Source organism: Ochotona princeps, chromosome 33 (genome assembly GCF_030435755.1).
Source record: "Ochotona princeps isolate mOchPri1 chromosome 33, mOchPri1.hap1, whole genome shotgun sequence".
Lineage (NCBI taxonomy): Eukaryota > Metazoa > Chordata > Mammalia > Lagomorpha > Ochotonidae > Ochotona > Ochotona princeps.
In genome coordinates, this window is record NC_080864.1 from 5,182,172 (window position 1) to 5,203,000 (window position 20,829).

General features: G+C 53.5%; 2 protein-coding genes across 2 annotated transcripts; both read right to left on the minus strand.

The window, feature by feature from the left end:
* Positions 1–980: 980 nt before the first annotated feature.
* LOC101531383 (olfactory receptor 10H2) lies at positions 981–7,194 on the minus strand. The gene is made up of 2 exons (XM_058657718.1): positions 7,158–7,194; positions 981–2,070 (listed from the first exon to the last, which is right to left on the minus strand). The coding sequence occupies exon 2, from the start codon at positions 1,956–1,958 to the stop codon at positions 1,014–1,016; it is 945 nt and encodes a 314-aa protein (XP_058513701.1). The 5' UTR covers positions 1,959–2,070; positions 7,158–7,194; the 3' UTR covers positions 981–1,013.
* A 1,335-nt stretch (positions 7,195–8,529) lies between these two features.
* Positions 8,530–20,547, minus strand: LOC101522833 (cytochrome P450 4F3-like). Its single transcript, XM_058657712.1, has 12 exons — positions 20,344–20,547; positions 17,642–17,786; positions 14,902–14,955; positions 14,685–14,812; positions 13,550–13,671; positions 12,250–12,520; positions 11,943–12,009; positions 11,649–11,778; positions 9,613–9,746; positions 9,457–9,521; positions 9,255–9,337; positions 8,530–8,776 (listed from the first exon to the last, which is right to left on the minus strand). The coding sequence occupies exons 1-12, from the start codon at positions 20,545–20,547 to the stop codon at positions 8,605–8,607; spliced, it is 1,575 nt and encodes a 524-aa protein (XP_058513695.1). The 3' UTR covers positions 8,530–8,604.
* Between the last annotated feature and the right edge of the window lie 282 nt (positions 20,548–20,829).

A 20,829-nucleotide genomic window follows, 5' to 3' on the forward strand; every position in this document is an offset into this window, starting at 1 on the left:
CCCTCTCCTTGCCTTAATGTTTGCAGCCTTCAAGCTTCTCTCTCGCAGTCGCCTGTGGCTTAGAAAAGCAACAGTCGCTGCACCACAACCTTAATGACACACCCTTAGATGTGCCCGTGTGTGTATGTGTGTGTGTGTGTGATGTTCTCACCCTTACAAAACTAGGTCATCATAGGTGTGGGTCTCACACACACACACAAGTTCACAGAACCTAGTGTGACTAAGAGCGGATCCCTCCCTCACGCCACAGACACTATCAACTCAAAAGGAGTCAAAGACTGAAATGTGAAAGTCTAGCTGGACAACACAGTTGCCCATGACCTCAGTCTAAGCCATGGTTTCCTTAGACAGGACTCCCAGCGTATAATCAACAAGCAAGACAATAGAAAACATCCTTGACATGAAGAGTCTCTTAAGATGACACTCACAATGCAAGACAATGTTTGTAAATCAGATGTCTTACCAGGTAGTTGTTACTTGCACATAGAGAGCATGCTTACATTCTGAGAATTGGGCGCAACAATTAAGGCGACATTTGGGATGCCCTAATCCCATGTTGGAGTACCTAGACTCAAGGCCCAGTTCCTCTCCTGATTGAACCTCTTGCTAACCACGCCCTGGAAGCAACAGGTGGTGGCTTAATTAACTGGATTCCTGAGCTCCCAACACCCACTTGGGAGGCCTCAATGGAGTTCCCAGCATCAGCCTTTTGGTTTAAGCATTTAGGAGTGAAACAGTAGATGCAATCTCTCTCTCTCTCTCTCTCTCTCTCTCTCTCTCTCTCTCTCTCTCTCTCTCTCTTCTCTCTCTCTCCCCCTCCCTCCCTTTCTTTCTTTCTCAAAATAAATATGAAAATATAACACCTCAACAGGTGTTCCCTCTAGGAGAACATATAAATAAATGACCACGAAGTACAAGACATGATACTTCCTGCCATAAACTCATTGGGGAACTATAAGCCAGGTGTGGGATTCCTCACACGGGGTTTGTAACCCTGCTTCCTCACCGGCTGCTCAGGCATTTGAGTGGAGTCTCCTGAGGAAAGTTTTCTTCAGGGCAATCTTGAGCTCCTTGTTCCGGAGGCTGAAGATGATGGGGCTAAGGAAGGGTGTGAGGACCGTGTAGGTGGTGGCCATCAGGGTGTCACCTTCCTGGAAGCGGGGACCCTTGGGCTTGAGGTAGACGACAGAGGCGAAGCCATAGTGGACCACGACCACAATCAGGTGCGACGCGCAGGTGGAGAAGGCTTTGTGCCGCCCTTCGGCGGATGGGATCTTTAAGATGGCAGCCACAATGAAGGCGTAGGAGAGCAGGATGAGCAGGAAGCAGCCCAGGAGGGCAGAGATGCACACCGAGCCCACACCCAAGGCCACCGCTGGGACGTTGCTGCCACAGGCCAACTTCAGCAGAGGGGGCACGTGGCACAGAAAGTGCTGGATCCGGTGCGAGCCACAGAAGGAGAGTCGGAAGATGGCCGTGGTCACCACCAGCCCCACCGCAGAACCACACGCCCAGGATCCGGCCACCAGGCAGGCACAGCCACGGGGACTCATGAGCACGCTGTAGCGCAAGGGGTGGCAGATGGCCACGTAGCGGTCATAGCCCATGACGGTGAGCAGAAAGGAGTGGGTGAAACCAAAGGTGAAGGAGAAACACATCTGGTTTGCACAGGCCAGGAAGGTGATGGAGTGGTGGGTGGACAGCAGGTCGGCCAGCATGCGCGGGATGATGGCCAGCGTGTAGAGGACCTCCGAGATGGAGAGAGCGCACAGGAAGAGGTACATGGGCGTGTGCAGGCTGCGCTCGCTCCAGACGGTGGCCATGATGAGCAGGTTCCCCAGCAGCGTGAACAGGTACATCAGCAGGAAGAGCAGGAAGAACACGAGCTGTAGGTGGGGGAAGGTGGAGAAGCCAATCAGGATGAACTCAGACACGGAGCTGTGGTTTCCCTCCGGCATGGCAGCTTCAGCTGCTGGGGGAGAGGGCCCTGTGGGATGGGAACACAGGGAATCCAACCTGGGAAGACTTCCTGGAGGGGGTGTTCACCCAAGCACGCCGCAGCTCGCCCACCTGTAAAAGGGCATGACGAGCCTTGGCATACGAGAAGAATTCAGTCAGTGGATTTGAAGGATCCTCTGTTGACTCGTCGTTATTTTTAAAGGTTCATCTCTTTTGTGTTGGAAAAGCAGACTTAGAGAAAAAGAAAAAGGAGACACAGAGAGAAAGATCTTCCATGCTCTGTTTCACTCCCCCATCCAGCGACTGCAACAGCCAGAGCTGAGCCAATCCAAAGGCAGGAAGCAGGAGCTTCTTCTGGGTCTCTCAAGTGGGTGCAGGGGCCCAAGTACTCAGACTATACTCGGCTGCTTTCCCAGACCATAAGCATGGAGCTGGACGAGAAGTCAGGGCACGAACCAGTACCTGCATGGGATGTAGTTGCTTGCAGGTGCAGCCAGGGGAGCCATCCTGGAGTCCCCAATGCATCATTATTCTCAAGCGTTGAAGTAAAAGCAGTAACAACCTCAACAAAAAGCAAGCAGGCATTGCCACTACTAGTCCCAGGCAGCCCACCCTGCTTTGTTTTTCTGTCTTTGCTCATGTGTGACCTTTCTCTGATTCCCCAAGCCTGCCTGGGGGGGGGGGCAGGCATCAGCAATTGTGGGGCTTCAAGGGTGTGAGGTCCCTTGAACATTCAGCTATCGTCACTGTTGAGTCTGGCTTGCTTGAGCCTCTTACAAGGACGCAGCACTGACCAATGTCACCAAGGGGCCGTGTCCTCCGGGCCTTCTCTCTCTGGTTCCTTTCCAACACTGTTCCGAGTTGCCTCCCCTCTCTTTGAACCCTCTGCCACCTCCTGCTTGCGAACACACACACACACACACACACATACACACACACACACAATGTATTTAAAATGTAGAATGGGACCATGGAAGTCCCTGTGGGATGTTAATGCACCTGTGTCAAGGAATACAATCCTGGTCTACAATGTGACGGGGATGAATCTCCAACCCATCAGATGGTGCCTGACATAGAAGGCCACAGGGGGGTGGGATTCCATCTGTTTGAAATGTCAGCAGCAGGCAAGTGTGCCAAGAAAGGACGCTGGCAGGTGCTTTCCAGGGACTGGTCGAGGCGTGCAATGAACAGCAATCCTAACCACATTGCTGCTGATGGACTTAAAGAGAGGTAGTGGTTGCACGTGCCCACGTACCCAGACACCATTGGAGTGTGCCCTGTGACGGCTGCTGATCATTTTAGGGCAGTCTCTGTTAGACAGGGGTACACTCAGATCACCCACTCGACGGGAGCACCCAGCGGTCCCCAGAACAGTGGGGAGCTACTGCTGGTATCCCCCCCAACCCCACCTCACAGCTTTCCCTAGATAAGCCACTACAGCCATGACAGAAGTGCAGGGCGTGCCTCCCACCAAACCTTGGTAGAACAAGGAGCCATCTGCTCCCTTCCAGCCGTGAGATCCACCTCTGTCCCCCCTACCCAACACTCCTACAACAATCAGCCTTCCCCGTGTTCTACACTTGCGTCACCTCCCCAGGAAGACGGCATGCTCACCTCTGTGGCCACCACGAAGGGAGTCCACCCCTTCTGGGGGCAGCGAAAGAGACCCTGCACCTCTCACCCACACAGCTCAGAAAGGGCAGGGCAGGGCAGGAGTCTGCAACCTTGTTTTAATTGCTGTGTGCTCCAGCAACACGCTCCCAAGGAATCCCGGAGCGGGGCAGGTGCTGGAGGCAGCTAGGGCCACTCTGGAGCCCCAGGAGACAGGCGGGGGGACCTCCAGGGACCATTAGGGTTCATCAAACTTTGTGGAGCCTGCTTCCAGCTGGGAGAGCCTCCCTCCTCCCTCTCCTCTGGATGCAGCAAGCTCTACCTCTGATTCCAGCTCCCTGGGAGACAGCAGGGGGTGGACTCAGGCACGTGGCTCCCAGCCACCCCCTCTCTACCCACCCAATTCACATGGGAGATATTGATTGAGCTCTGGACTCCAAGCTTTGCTCTGGCCTAGCTTTGGCTGTTGCAAGCGCTTGGGGAGTAACCTAGAAAATGCAAGTCGGCCTCTTTCTCTCTCCTTTGCAGATAGAAAGTAAATGTTTGGGGCCTGGCACGACAGCGTAATGGGTAGGGTCCTCGCCTTGAGTGCACTGGGATCCCACATGGGCGCCGGTTCTAATCCTGGCGGCCCCACTTTCCATCCAACTCCCTGCTTGTGGCCTGGGAAAGCAGTGGAAAGAAGTTTCTGGCTCCTGGCTTTGGATCAGTGCAGCACTGGCCGTTGCGCTCACTCGGGGAGTGAATCATCGGACGGAACATCTTCCTCTCTGTCTCTCCTCCTCTCTGTATATCTGACTTTGCAATAAAAATAAATAAAATCTTTAAAAAAGAAAAGGAGAAGGGAGCTGAATCTTGGAGCTGCCAAAACCCAACACCAGCAGCCAGATGGGGTGCTGGCATTGCAATGGATGAATCACCTTCTATGTGACAATGCCAACTCTTCTCTCTCTCTCTCTCTTTCTACCAAGGGCACGATCACTGGGTTTACCGTACATCCTAAACCCAAGATGTTTTCACCTCAAGGTCTAAACTGAAGACAAACTCCTGTTGGCAACTGAAATCACATCGTGCCGCTCCAGGATGACATGAAATTCAAGAAAGCTGCCACACAGCCCACTAGAGTCCCATAGGGTCTCCTGCCATCAGCTCCTACCCCCACTACCTACAGCCTCATGATATCACAGAAACTTTGAAACAAGGGGGGGCCTAGTGCGATAGCCTAGTGGCTAAATCCTCACCTTGCATGTACCAGTTTCCTAAGTGGGTACCGGTTCATGTCTCAGCTGCTCCACTTCCCATCTAGCTCCTTGCCTGTGGCCTGTGAAAGCAGTTGAGGACACAAGGAGGTCTATTCTAGATTCACACACACAAGGACCAGACCTTATAGATCCTCCTCCCAGGATCCCAACAACCATGGGAACTCAACATCCCTCCACCAGGGGCGACTGTCCTTCCTTCACCCACAGGGCAGGTGGGCCCACGTGAGTCAGCCGCACCTGAGCAGTGAATTCTGGATGCTCACATTTCCAAAATAGCTTTCAACTCCTAGTCCCTCCAAACGGTGGCAATGAGCGCCACGGGCTTGAAGTATGCCAGGTAAGGCGGAGCCTCCCAACAACAAGTAAGTTGAGGTTGACCCTATTCCCTTGAGGCTAGCAGCTTGGTGGGAGAAGTGGGTAGATGTGGAAGAAGAATCCAGATGGCGGAATGTGGCAAAGAAAGGACAGATTTAGTCAACCTTGAATCTTCAAAAACCGTTACCTGCCCTGGGTCCCACTGCACAGGACACTGCCAGGGGTCTCGCGCAACAATAAGTACTTTGCAGGATTTGGTCCTGCTGCTCAGGGAGCCATAGCAGGGGTGTTAGCATTTGTTATTAGGAATTCTGGGATTGGGTGTGTGCACACGCACACGTGTGTGTGATGTGTCAGAGGTAAGTTGGGCCACCCCTAATTCCCACCTGCAACTCTTCCACTTATTGCTACCTGCAAGCTGGCACTAAGCGGACAAGCTGTGTGGGGACCACTCCTTCGGGGTCAGGGTCACCTGCGCTGCTGTCCCCACCTTGGCCCAGAGCTGTAGATCAAGCCTTGACTACCTGCGGCTGCGTGACTCACCCCTGGGGACTCATTTCTGCACAAAGTGGAGGAGACGATTGTATGTCAACTTTTAATGACCCCCCCCAGGAGTCACGGCAAACCTGTTGGCTTGTTTGCTCACAAAACTCAGAATTGACTTCCCAGGGGGGTGATGATGTCAGTACAGCTCAACAGGTGTGCAAACAGGTGTCCCACTGGGCTCACCAATCCCAGCACAGACATGTTCATCTCCTGTCCCACAAGGTGGAGGCCGTGGGGCTCTGGGCAATGGGCACTGGGAGCCTTGGAGCGAGGGTGGAGAAGGCAGGCTTGGATGGATCCCTCTAATTGCCTGTTCTCCCTACCCTCATGACAGCACTTCAGTTGGAGTCTCGGGGGGCTGCTGCTGCTATCTCCTGCAAGCAGAGTTCGCTGTGGATCATTTGTTTCTTTCAGGTCCCCAGAGCCAGGTTAATAAGCGAGAGGAGAATTAAGCAGCAGCCTGGAGTTGTCTGTATCACATAGATTGGGGCTCAACTCTTGTTGCGTCCCTTCCTGGACGAGGGACATGAGTGATGGTAAATTGCCCTGTCTGAGCCTTTGTCAAGTGAAGACGCGAATAACAAAATCAACTACATTACGATACAGCACGTGTCAGCGTACTGTCCCTTTTTTAAAGGCTGATTTGAAAGTCAGAGTTACACAGAAAGAGGAACAGAGACACCTTCTCCTTCCCCCAAACGGCCAAAATTTGACCCAGCCAAAGCCAGGAGCCCAGAGCTTCTTCCGCATTTCCCACGTGGGTGCGGGGGCCCAAGCACTTCCAATGTTTTTCTGAGAACATTAGCAAGGAATTGGATCAGAAGTAGGGCAGCCGTGTCTCAAACCAGCACCTATATGGGAAGCAAGGGATGACTTTGCCCACAATGCCACGATGCCAACCACAGCTTTTTGTCATTTAGCAAATGTTCAATAAGTATTCGACTGATTTATTTTCACCGGAAAGGCAGATTTACAGTGAGAATAAGAGATGGAAAGATCTTCCATAAAGACCGGAGCTGAGCTGATCTGAAATCAGGAACCAGGAGCCTCTTCTGGGTCTCCCACGTGGGTGCAGGGTCCCAAGGCTTTGGGCCGTCCTCCACTTCTTTTTCAGGACAGAAGCAGGGAGCTGGCTGGGAAGTGGAGCAGCTGGGACATGAACTCGTGCCCATACAGGATGCCAACAGGGAGAGGAGTAGCCTGACATACCACCTCACCATCCCCGTAATTTAGTGTCTCAAAGGAAATAAAAATCACAGTGCGGCTGTTTTATTTCTCTGTCAATTAACTTGCACAAGTAACAGAATGCATACAACATTTGTCTTTCTGGATCTAGCTTATGATCTCCATTTTCATCCATTTTATTGCAAATATTAGGAATGTCTACGGCTGAGAGTAAACCATTGTGTACATATATGACATTTGCTTTTTCTGATCGTCAGGACATCTGAATTAATTCCATACCTTTGATATTGCGAACTGATGGGCTGTAAATGCGGGGGTACAGTTTTGTCCTTCCTACAAGGATTTCACCACATGCAGTGATTTTGAAATTAGAAAATGGGGTGCAGCTGGGTTATTCAGCAAATCCACTTTGAGTTCTCTTAGCACTGTCCGTTCTGATTTCCACAGTGGTTGCATTAGCCTACACTCCCACCAGCCGCGAAGGAGGGTACCTTTCTCCCCACATCCACGCCAGCAGGTGTTGTTAGTAGAGTTCTAAATGTAGGTTAATCTCACTGGAGTCAGGCGGAACCTCAATGTGGTTTTCATTTGTATTTCCGCGACATTTAAGGTGCCTGAGCATTTTTTTTTTTTTTTTTTGTCTATCTGTTATCGTTTGAATTTGTTCTTTTGGAAAATATCAATTTCCTTTGCCCGTCTCTTCCCAGGGCTGTTTGTTTTGCTGCCGCTGAGTTTCTGAAGCTCTTTGTAAATCCTGGATATTAGCCCCCGCTCCCGGTTATGTAGTGTGCAAAGATTTTCTCTCAAGCTCTTGCCATACCTTCTCATTCACCCATGTTGGGGAGACAACCCTGGTATGTCCACAGGGACAAGGGGAGTAGGTGCTGCACCCCAAGTTATCTCTGCATAGACTTGGTTCTCCCCTGGACATCGGTGGGGGCCTCTCCTCCTGAATCCCTTCTGATGACCATGTTCTAGGGACTTGCCCTCTGTCAGAGACACAGCTGGGCTTGTGAGAAATTAGCAGTTAGTCTTACGATTTCTCCCCTAGACGAACATGGCCAGACTCACTCCCGACACGGTGATTTACAACTCCAAGATGCACAGCAAGAAGGGGTTGGGGGCTAAGGGTCAAGCATGAGCCCCTTAGGGACAACGTGGGTTATCAAGAAGCTTCCAGAAAGTACACCCTGTCTACGTCCTTTTATTTCAAGACCGCATTATGTCTGTTCTCTTGTCTTTGGTTTTCAGCCGTTTGATCAGGCTGCGTCTAAGTCTGTGTGTGTACACTTTCTGGAACTTTTCTGTCCGGGGATTGGCTGAGCTGTTTGAATCGGAACCTGGTTGTTGTTCATCATTTCTAGAACATTCTCTCTGAGTTTCTGAGACCCATGAGTCACGTCCTGGTTAGAATTCTCATCCTTGGTTTCCAGCACCCAGAAAGCACAATCTTGGAAGATTGTATTTTCGTCAGGTGCCGGGCTTCCTGAGAGAGGACCCGGTGGCAGCCTCCTTAACCAAGCATTCATCGTACACCACCACCAGTTCCTACACTGGGCAGCATCAGGGCAGCCACACAAGGAGAGCTGGCAAGAGCAGGGTGCAAAGACTTATCAGGCTCTCCTATGTTCCTATGCGCTCCCTCCCCGGGCAGTGGGCGCACTGTTTATTCCAGGAATGCACAAAGGGTAGGTGGGTCAGTGGGCTCAGGGTGATCCCACGGGGGTCACTGCGCGTTCAGCGGCTCCACCCGCAGCCACAGGCCGCCCTCTGCGCGCAGGATGAGCTCCGGCTTGCGTCTGGGCTCCACGCTGTCTGGCAGGACGCGGAAACGCAGCAGCGTGAGCGCCAGCACCACCTTCATCTCGGCCATGGCGAACGCCTGCCCGATGCAGTTCCTGCGGGCGGGGAGAGATGCGGACTGCACCCTGAGGACCCAGGCCAGGGACTCCCCACCTCGGCTTTACGAGCCTGGGGATGGAGGAAGAGGGGACTCCGTGCACCTGAGGTCCCCACCCTCCATCATGGGTTGCACCTCGCCTAGCCAGTTCCAGTTCAGACCCTACCTACCCTGTGAGAGTTGCTCTATTGCCCTTGCCTAGCTCAAACCTCAGCTCCCCAACTCAGACTTAGATGAGGAAGGGGGCCTCTGCATTGGGATCGGAGCCAGCAGTCCCACCTTGGTCCCTGCAGCTCCTCAGCCTCGCCTCTACACGCCACGTCCCCTCCTGGGGTCCCCGCAGCCCCCAGGCTCACTGAAAAAGGGGTTCTGGACCACCTAACTGTCTCCAAGACCCTGCTAAGCCCCTGAAACTCACGACCCCAGGTTGGGCATCATCGCTAGGCTGCTTCTTATTCCCAACACCCCGCGCCTACCTGGGGCCCGCAGAGAAGGGAATGAATGCCAAAGGTGACCTCTGCGGGGCCTTTTCCGGATCAAAGCGGGAAGGGTCGTAGACCTGGGGGAGGGGGACAGAGGCAGGGCAGAGCCGCTGGGTGGGGTCTCCCAGGACACCCTCCTGCTCCCTGACCCCCCTTCCTTCCCCCACGGCTCTGGTGGGGGGCAGTGGGTCCGTACCTCAGGGTCCGGCCACACCGAGGGGTTGTGGTGAATCCCAAAGATGCTGATGGCGCAAACGATCCCTGTAGGACGGGGAGGGGAAGCAGTTAGGGCGCACGCAGTCCGTGCACCAGCAGGACCCCACCCTGCCCCTTCCGCTGATAATGCGGGCACCTTTGGGGATGACGCGACCATCCGGGAGTGCCAAGTCCTGGGTGCAGCGGCGGGAGATGACCGTGACCGGAGGGTGCAGCCGCAGGCTCTCCTTGATACACATGGTCATGTAGGGCAGCTGGGCCAGGTCGTCCCTGAGGAAGCGCCCAGACCATTACCCAGGGAGCAACACAGAGCCGGCCAGCCTCCCCTTACCTAACAAAACCCTCGGCTACTTGCCACCGACACATCACAGGAATCAAAATATTTAACAAGCAGAAGAAAATTTTAAGGACAGTCCTAGAAGGGGAATGGGAGAAGCCCGGTTTTGTTCAGAGTCTCTTCTGAGCAAAACACAGCAACTTGGAAGTGATCCTTGAGCGTCCACACACTCCATAGATTAATGTAAGGAGCTAAAGCAAGGGGGAAAATTTTGAGTTTCCTGAAGCAATTCGCTCCATCCATACTTTACGTTGGGAGGACTTTATAAAACATGTCTATTATTTCTAAAGCAGTCCACCTACTCCATGCAATTCCATGAAAATTTAGCTGGGTATTTTTTTTTTAAGAGTATAGCAACTAATAACATCATTACAGGAGCCAGTTTGTCAACTTGAAAATAAAAATGGAGGACCCCGCGAAGTGGCCTAGCAGCTAACGTCTTCGCTTCGCATGTGCTGGAATTCCCTATGGGCACCGGTTCTAATCCCGGCAGCCTCACTTCCCATCCAGCTCCCTGCTTGTGGCCTGGGAAAGCAGTCAAGGACGGCCCAAAGCCTTGGGACCCTACACCCGTCTGGGAGACCTGGAAGAAGCTCCTGGCTCCTGGCTTCAGATTGGCTCAGCTCTGGCCATTGTGGCCACTTGCGGAGTGAACCATCAGATGGAAGATCTTCCTCTCTGTCTCTCCTCTCTGTAATCTGACTTTCCAATAAAAATAAATAAATCTTTAAAAAAAAAATACAGATGGAGAGGTGAGCACTGTGTCAAGCCGCCAGCTCTCTCCCCAGCATCCCATATTGGAGTACCAGTTCAAGACCCGGCTGCTCCATTTCCAATCCAGTTCCCCGTTCAAGCACCTGGAAAAGCAGCAGAAGACAGTTCTTGGGCTCCTGCCAAAGATGGGAGACCCAGACAGAGTTCCAGGCTCTTGGCTTCTGCCCAGTCAGGCACGCACTGGCCACTTGTGGCTATGTGGGTTAATGGAGCAATGCATGAAAAGTGTCTTTGTCTCTCTCTTCCACTCTGCCTTTCGAATAATCTTTCCCAAGTAAGTTTGGGAATCTTTCTAAAGATTAAAATGGAAGAAAAAGGAATCCTGTGTACTGGATATTAGAAACAATGAGAAAGGCATAGCAATAATAACAAGATATGTTGGTTTTGGATACAAGGTAGGCGTTTGGTACCGTTAAGCTGCCACTTGGGGCACTGGCATCCTGTACCAAGTACCCCGCTTGCAATTCCAGATTCCTCCTCGGGCACATCCTGGGAGGCGGGCGGTGATGACTCAAGTGCCTGAACCCTGCCACCCACAGGGAAAGCCAGACTGAATTCCAACTTCCCCCTGTTTCAGTCTCATCTGATCTGCTTGGCCATTTAGGTAGTATGAACCAACAGGTGTAGCACTCATATCATATTCTCTCTCTCTCTCTCTTTTTAAGATTTATTTATTTTTATTACAAAGCCAGATATACAGAGAGGAGGCGAGACAGAGAGAAAAATCTTCCACCCGATGATTCACTCTCCAAGTGACCAAAACAACCGTAGCTGAGCCGATCTAAAGCCAGGAGCCAGGTTTCCCACGCAGGTGCAGGGTCCCAAGGCTTTGGGCCGTCCTCGACTGCTTTCCCAGGCCACAGGCAGGGAGCTGGATGGGAAGCGGGGCTGCCGGGATTAGAACCGGAGCACACGTGCGATCCTGGCATGAATTTCCCCAGTCACAGAAGAGAAACGTGATTCCAACAAGAGAGTTGATTTGACTGATGTCACCAGCGAGTCAGTGGGAACAGAAGTATGAACTTCTGGAATCCTTCTGGCCCCTCAGAGCCTGCACTCACCATTCAATGTCCTTCAGTTCCTGGTCTCTCAAGAGCTCCTGTACCTCTCGCCGGCAGCGTTCCTGATATTCCGGGTGCCTCGCAAGGTTGTACAGCACCCAAGACAGACCGCTGGCTGTGGTGTCGTGGCCTGAGGAGCAGATCAGCATGCTAACTTGGCCACATGGCTTTAGCACGGGACGGCAAACAGCACCCAGGCCTGCAGGACCCCTGGGATGGATGGGAGGGACTGAAGGATCCAGGCTCCACCCACCGGGAAGATGGAAAGATACCTGCTCCACTACATTCCCTCACCCCCAAACATGAAGGTATCCGCCTCTGCCCGTATGTCCTCGTCAGACAACTCCTTCCCATCTTCCCCCTAAGGACAAACACATGTCTTTTGGCACCTGAGTCTACCCTAACAGTTGTCATCCAGGAGGGATCTCTCCCACTTCTTCACAGCTTGCCCCCGGCAAAGGCCTTCTGCCTCGTGTTGGCCACTTCCAGGCATCTTCCTACACCCAGCTCTGAGAACCAGCCCTGCCTCTTTGTCATGCAACTGCCAGTTGAGCTCAACAGCTCAACGTCTCCCACCTGACCTCTGACATGTGGCTCCCACCTTGCTCAGCAGGAGCACATCGATAAAGTCCAACGTCTTGGTCTTGGCCTTGGCCTTGAGGAAGGCGTCTGAGCCCTGGCTGGCCAGAGCACGGCGTCGCTCTTGGATGACGGCGTCTGTGAAGCGGTGCACCAGGTCACAGGCCTTGAGGAAGCGTCGCCCATCGGGAGTGAGGTGGTACAGGAAGTCCATGAAGAGCAGAATCTGCTGGTTCCGTTTTACCGTGAGAGCGCTGAGATCCAAGATGGCAGCTATATACTCGCTGGGTTTCCTGGGAAGGGAGGCCAGAGATAGGAAGCCAGTCCTGGAGGTATCTCTGGGACCAGCCGGAGTCCCAGGAGCATCACTCCTTCCAGGAAGGGTATCCTGCCCAGGTTTCCAGAGCGGAATCTGGGCATCAGACTCTCTCTCTCTCTCTCTCTCTCTCTCTCTCTTTCCCTTCCTCTCTCCTTCTTGCTTTCTCTCAAATCCAACCAGGTTTCTCCATGAAGCTCACAGCTCCGCCTATCCTTACATCCCGTATCTTCAAGACCCCGGTCCTCTAGAGAGAAAGAGACAAAGGGGACCAGCGCTGTGACATAGCACATGAAGCCACTGCCTGCAACACCAGCACCCCAAATAGACAGCGGTTCAAGTCCCAGCTGCTCTACTTCAGATCCAGTTTCCTGACTAAGGCATCTGGGAAAACAGCGGAGGAGGGTCCAAAGGTTTGGGCCCCTGCAGCCATGTGGGAAACCTGGATGAAGCTCCCGGCAGTCGTCTTTGACCTGGCTCCAGCCACATTTGTTGCAAACGTTTGCGGAGTGAACTAGTGGATGGAAGATTCTCTTTCTCTCTCTCTATAACTCTGCCTTTCACATAAATAGAATAAATCTCTCTCTCTCTCTCTCTCTCTCTCTCTCTCTCTCTCTCTCTTTAGTGGAGAGAGAGAGAGAGAAATCCAAGTTAATCCCTGATTAGCACTCACATCCAATTTCAAAGCCTTTCCATGGCTTCCTGGAATCCCAAGGGTCAAATTCACTCCTTTCTGGCCAACTTCTCCTGCCCTTAAGATCAAGACACTGCTCACCTCCAAGCTCATTTCTATGATGTCTTCTCTCCCCCACATCCTCGCGTTCAACTCAACATTTCCATACACCTGAAAAGACCACCCCTTCCTCACTCCCCACCCTTGTCCTTTCATACCCACACCTCACCCACCTCTCCAGGAAGTCTCTCCTGGTTGCTGGTCTGTCCTCTCCCCACCACCTTCTCCTTTGGGCCCTTGACCCAAGTTCCCAATGCCCGGACAGGTACTCACTCCTGACAGTTGCTGTCGTAGCTGAAGATGCACTTCTGTAGGCTGTCCAGGGTCATGAGGCTGATGTGCTCAAACATGTCCAGTCGGGCGCTGCCCTCAGAGGCCAGGCGCTGCCATTTGGCCTGGCCACGGAAGAAAAGAGAGGTGGGCACTTCCCCCAATCCCAACCACCAGGCAGGAGTGACCCAGAAGCACCCTCTCCTCCGCAGAAGGCCAGACTCGAGCGGGAGCAGAAATTGTTACTACCTAGATGCCTACCCAAAGCTTGGAGCCAGGAGCCCTGGGGCCGAAGTGCCAGCTCTGTCTCCTGTACCCCTGAGTGTTACTAGGGGAACTCAACATCCTCCCCTGAAGTCCAAGCTGACCTACACCAGGCTGGGTAGGACACCTGCTCCAGCACTCCTGGCAGGGTGAACTTGGGAAAGCTCCGTCATCTCTCAGACCCGCTGTGTGACAACGTGCAGTGGGCTAAAGAGAGCGTGCACCCACAGGGTCACACACACACACGCACACACACCACATGGCGCAGCCTGTGCCACAGCGTCAGCAATCACTGAGTCATCAGGACCATTGTCAATGTTAGGCTCCCTCGCTCAGCCCTAAAGCAAAGCTGAGCAGCTCCTGCCGAGAGGAGGTGCAGCCTGCTTTTCCGTGCCTAGAATCTGAGCTGCACTCGGGCTGGATTCAGCCAGCGGAGCATAGCGAGGATGCGGCTGTGCAAGTTCTGGTGTGAAGCCTTAGAAACTCCCGAGGTTACCTCCTGTAGAAATCAGCCTTTACTCTGTCCCTCTCCCAGCTCAGCCCAGCTTGCTGGAGGCTAGGGAACAAAAGGGATGAATCCACTCAGTCAGCCAAGACCAGCGAGTGTTTCAAAGGGGGCGCTGTCCAGCGACCGCACCGGGCTCAGCGGGACACTGTAGAGGGCTTCACTCAGAGAGATGCCATCGGTGCACCTGCTGTATGTAGCCAATTCACTCCAACAGCAGCATCTTGACCCCTCCCTTCAAGTGGGAAGTACTTGTCCCACAGAGGGGTGGGGCAAGGCTACAATAGTCCTAAAGATAACACCACCCTTATCCTCGCCCCCGCCCCTGCCCTGAGCCAGGGGTCCAGATCCCAGCTGTGTGAATCTCACATGCATAATGTCTGCACTCTTGCTGAAAATCTTCATGTAGGGCTTCAGGATGTTGAAGTGGAAAGCGGGCGTCAGCATGCGGCGGTGGCGGTTCCACTTGTCCCCGGAGCTCAGCAGAAGCCCGTCCCCTGGCAGGCAGGAGACAACATCATCACCTTCTCCGGGTAACTCCCCAAGGTGGAGTCCCCCACCCGTTCCTCCTGCTATAGCAACTCACCCAGCCATGGCTTCAGGAAGTCGTAGAAGTCCATGTTCTTACATGTGGCTGCAGCTGACATGAGCAGTGGCCATCAGCAGCCATGAGAGGGGAGGGGAGGGGAGGGGAGGGGAGGGGAGGGATTCCGCAGGGTCAGGGAGAGGGGGGCTCCCACAGAAAGGTGTGTGCATGGCAGGAAGCAGGGGGCAAGGGCAGAGGAAAGAGGAGACGGGGTACAGGGACCGGAGCAGGCAGCAGAGGAGGGCAAGAGCACAGCCCGAGCTGGCACAACACAGCCCAATATGTTCTGCAACTCTGGGAGCAGTGCAGCCCTCCCAGGACACCTGGACCCAGACCTGGGATAGCTATCTGTCCTGACATGGGCCCCCCACTTTATATGACCTTCTCAGACATGACACACCAGCTCTGATGCGTACACACGACCAGTTGTCATAATGTCAGCCTGCTGCACGCATGAGTTCCACACACTGTTTAAATGTGGCACTTGGAGGTTGGTGCTGTGGCCCAACAGCTTAAGCTGCCATCTTTTTTTTTTTTTTTTTTTTAAATAAAGCTTAGGGCCAGTGCTGTAGCATATCAAATTAAGCTGCCATCTGCAATGCCAGCATTCCCTACGGGTGCCGGTTCGAGTCCCAGCAGCTCCACTTTCAATCTAGTTTCTTTAGATAAATCTGTGAAAGCAGCAACGGATGGTTCAAGCGTGTGTGCCCCTATATCCGCCTCTTCTTAGAGACCCAGAAGAAGCTCCTGGCTTCTGGCTTCAGCCTAAAGCAGTCCCAGCCATTGCAGTAAAGGCAATTCTCTCACTCTCTCTGACTCTGTCTTTTAAATAAATAAGTATATCTCTTCAAAAGATAAAATTCCTCATTCTTGTTTGTTTTTTTAAATCACCTTAAAATCACAGGGCCTGGGTATGAATCCCAGACCTGGCTGCCAGCTCCAAGCCCTCTCCTGACAGTCAGTAATGATGGCTCCAGTGACCAGGCCCTGCTGCCCAGAGGGGCACCTTGGGTGGGAGTCCTCGGGTCCTGGATTCAACCCTGGCCCGGCACTGAATGGTCGGGGTCTGTGCGGAGTGACTCAGTCGATGGGAGATTTCTCTGTGCCTGGTGTATTTGTCTCTCTGTTCTCTGTTCCGTCTGGCCCTCAGATAATGCTTTTATCTGATTTATCTGACAGGCAGAGCAACAGAAAGAGAGACGGACAGATCATCCCGTCCACTGGTTCATTCCTCCAATAACCACAATAGCCAGGAACTCCATCCATCTTAATCTGCTACCTTACCTGGGTCTCAGGGAACCAAGCACATCACCTGTTGCCTTCCCAGCCACATCACCAGAAACTGGATCAGAAGCAGAGCAGCCAGGACTCAAACAGGCACTCTAATATGGGACACAGGCACTGTAAGCAGAGGCTTAACGCACTCTGCCACAACGTCCACCCCACACAAATTTAACAACCCAGGGGCAGCCCAAACATCCTGCTCCTTATCCCCACACTTTGCATAGGGTCAGAGGTTCTGCCCCCCCCTTTTTTTTTTGAAAATTAATTTTTATTGGAAAGTCAGATATACAGAGAGGAGAAGAGACAGAGAGGAAGATCTTCCATTCGATGGTTCACTCCCCAAGTGACCGCACTGGCTGGAGCTGAGCCAATCCGAAGCCAGGAGCCAGGAGCCTCTTCTGGGTCTCCCACGTGGGTGCAGGGTCCCAAGGCTTTGGGCCTGTCTTTGACTGCTTTCCCAGGCCACAAGCAGGGAGCTGGATGGGAAGCAGGACCTCCAGGACACGAATCGGCACCCATATGAAATTCCAGTACATGCAAGGTGAGGACTTTAGCTACTAGGCTACTGTGCTGGGCCCTAGAGGCTCTGCTCTTAATAAGACTGGAGTGTGCCACCTCCTAGGTCTGCAGGTTCCCACCTACCAGTAGGAGCTGCCCTCTCCCACTCTAGTCACCAAAGAAGCATCCAGAACTGACCAGGCCTCGCAGCCACTTCAGTCCACTCTCTCCCTACACTGGACATACCCTCCCTCCCAGATCACCTTCCAACTGAGGGCCACACCCCTCTCCTGCCATGAGAGGCAGCCAGGCTGGCCAAGGGAGCACAGCACACATGGAGAGGGCTTGGAATGCCGTGTAGCCCTGAGAAGCACCTGCCTGAACCTCTGTTTGCTTTCCCAGGAGCCATCCACCTGCCAAGGATGCTGGTGGATGTACACTTCCGCTGTCCGTCTGCCCAGTGCGCATCATACCCTTCTTTTAGACTCTCCCCAACCCTGGCAGGCAGGGCACAGCGATCAGGGTGAGCAGGAAGTCCCAGGGTCCAGCCCAGGCAACTTCAAGGAAACCCAGGGAATTTTCCCAGCTTGGGAAGTGGCCTTCTAGGCTCTGTCTCTATTAGCGTGAGAGAGAAGCTGCCACAGAGGGAAGCAAGCTAAGAGATGAGGGCTCAAGGCACGAGTGGTTGGAAGAGCTGCCTCCAGCCGACACCCCTTGAAGACCCAACAGGTGCCCTTCCCCTGCGCAAATCGCATGGGGCCAAATCTCCACGGCTCACCCCGGAGCAGAGATCAGCGGCCAGAGAGCCCAGACCCACCCAGTTGCCCACCAGAGCCACGGTGGCTGTCTGCTGTTGCTGCCTGTCTGCCTGCTCAGCCTGGCTGGTCCAGAGAGGGGTCAAAGGGCAAGGAAGAAACTGGGTGGGGCAGGGAGTAGAGGATGCTTCTAGGAGAGATACCTGGAGCCTGCAGCAAGGGAGCCACGTAGTTGGGGTGCACGAGCCGCAGCACGGGGTACAGGGGCCCTAACCACCACAGGTGGATGTCACGGAAGTGGTATGCCAGCTCCGATACCAGTCGCATGCCCTCCTCGTTGCTCTGTGCCTATGGAGGGGCAAGACTGAGGCCAGGCCTGGCAGGGGGCCTTGGATGCTCCCACCACACCTCTCTGCCCAACTGCCCCGCCCCCTGCCAATCCCTCTGCCCAGATGATTGGTCTACAGGTTCTGCCAAGTCGTCTTGTTCCCTCATTTTCCGTATCTATTTCTTTCCCCTGATAGATCAATAGATGCTAGATAGACAATCGAATAGATAGATAATTGGTTAGATGATGAAATGATTCTTTAGATGAGTAGGGAGACGGATGGATGGAAAGATGACTGATAAATAAGAGAGATAAACTAGACAGAAAGATAAGTGGAAGGATGATCCGCAGATTATAGAGAGAGATCATTAGAGAGGTAGAGAGCTAGATGATTAACTTACAGATAAGTAGATAAATGGATAAATATAAATAGTAGAATAGATAATTAGATAAAGATAAGCAGATACTTGGATAGACGGCTCAATGGATGGGAAGATGAAAGATCAATAATAGATAAACTTACAGGACTTAGATAAATCATAAGTAGGTAGACAGATGATTAACGGTTATGTAGATAAAGGAGATTGATGGATGATTAGATGGTTACATAGGTAGGTGGTAGATGGATGGATAGGTGGATGGATGGATGGATGGGTGGATGGATGGATGGATGGATGGGTGGGTGGATGGATGGATGGACGGATGGGTGGATGGATGGATGGATGGACGGATGGGTGGATGGATGGATGGACGGATGGGTGGATGGATGGATGGATGGGTGGGTGGGTGGATGGATGGATGGATGGATGGATGGATGGATGGATGGACGGACGGATGGGTGGATGGATGGACGGATGGGTGGATGGATGGATGGGTGGGTGGATGGATGGATGGATGGATGGGTGGGTGGATGGATGGATGGATGGACGGATGGACGGATGGATGGATGGGTGGGTGGATGGATGGATGGATGGATGGGTGGGTGGATGGATGGATGGGTGGATGGATGGGTGGGTGGACGGATGGGTGGATGGATGGATGGGTGGGTGGGTGGATGGATGGATGGATGGACGGACGGATGGGTGGATGGATGGATGGGTGGGTGGATGGATGGATGGATGGACGGATGGGTGGATGGATGGATGGGTGGGTGGATGGATGGATGGATGGATGGGTGGGTGGATGGATGGATGGGTGGATGGATGGATGGGTGGGTGGATGGATGGGTGGGTGGGTGGATGGGTGGGTGGATGGATGGATGGATGGACGGACGGATGGATGGATGGATGGGTGGATGGGTGGATGAGTGAGTGTGTAGGTAGGTAGCTAAGGCAGGTAGACCTGGATAAGGAAAAGGCACATAGCAGGGACAGAGGCTGATTGACAGAACTCATAACAACGGATGAAAGACGGAGATGGGAGACTAGGGCTGAGACAGATGCACTCACAAGGCTGCACAGATAACACGGATTCAAGCGTGCGCGTGTCTACCTATACCGTCTGTTTCTTTGACTCCCTGCGTATCTGTCTCCATCTTTTCCCTCATTTCTCCCTGGAAGGGAGGACTGGGATACAGAGGGGCATTAGACAGTAGGAGCAAACAAGGACCTTCCCGGAGGGAGGAACAAAGCACACTGGAACCGATGGCGTGGGAGGCAGCATCCTCACAGCAGCTGTCCAGGGCTTAGGTTGGGCCTCTGGAAGAGGAGGGTGGTGAGGGAACCAGGATGCCCCCCATTGGGCTTCTGTCAGTACATCTTGAAAACCAAGACCCAGAGAACAGAGGACAGAAGCCAGAGGGGGCAGAGTGGGGTGGAGACCATGCAATCTGCCCTCCCAGCTGTAGGGAAGTGACAGCCTAGAGAGCTGTATACCAATATCCGAGGCCAACAGAAATGGCAAGGGTCAGGGAGGGAGGCCCTGGGAAGAGTCCAGGGCCTCGGATCCAAGAGGGGAGAGGCTAGGATGGCCAGGGATCTCTGTCGTGTGCGTCTTCTTCATGATTCATCCTTCTGCTTTGAAAGGCAGAGTGATAGACGGATGGGCAGGAAGACACAGAGAGGAGAGAGATCTTCTATTCACTGTTCAACCCCCAGTGAAACAGCTGTCATAGTTGAGTTTGTTTGCACCAGACCAAAGCCAGCAGCTAGGAGTTTCATCTAGGTCTCTCACATGGGCACCAGGAGACCAAGTACTTGGTACTCCGCTTCCCCAGAGTTTCGGAGCAGGGAGCCACTGGATCAGGGTTTTTGCAAAGAGTAGGATCGGAAATGCAGCAGCCAGGACACGAACCAGCACTCCAACAGAGGATACGGTCATCCAAAGAGTGAGTTTCACTCAGTGTGTGTCACAACACAAGATGCTGTCCACCCCCACGCCAGGAACGTGGGATGGGGACAAGGACAGAAGAGCAAGGTCACAGGGCTGGGGCGCCAACAGAGAGGAGACAGACAGATTGCCACAGGTGGCCCTGGTGTTTCCCTGCTCCTCTTACTGTCCTGGATTGGAGCTTGTTTCCAGGCCCGCCCCCCTCGGGGCCTCCAGGCACCCAGGACATCCCAGGCAGGCCTCACTCACCACACCCAAGTGACCCAAGAACCAGTTCCGTCTCGGAGGCTGTGAGAAGCACCGGAGGCGACAGCAGATGTTGTAGAAGACATAGATCCGAGTCAGAACGCGGGCCAGGAGCCAGGAGGCGCAGATTAGCAGCAGGAGCAGCCACGGAGAGACCGAGACCGACCCTGGCCCCAAGCCCAGCCAGGACAAGCTCAGCTGTGGCATCCCGCTGGACGGTGCACAAGCTTAGCTCCTGCAACCTGGGAAAGAGAGGAGGGGACTCGGGGGGAGGGAGGGCTCAGAAGAAGGAAGTGGGATTACAAGGAAAAGGGAGAGAGAGAGAGAAAATGGGTCACACTGCATCAAGGCCCAGGAACGTGGCCAGGGCTCAGCTCCCTGGAAAACATGAGTCTCTGAGGCCAGCTAGCTCCCTGGAGCTGCCCAGCTCAAAGCAAGGACCCGGCCCTCAGTCAGATCCCTCCAGTGCCACCGAGGGGTGCCGCTTGG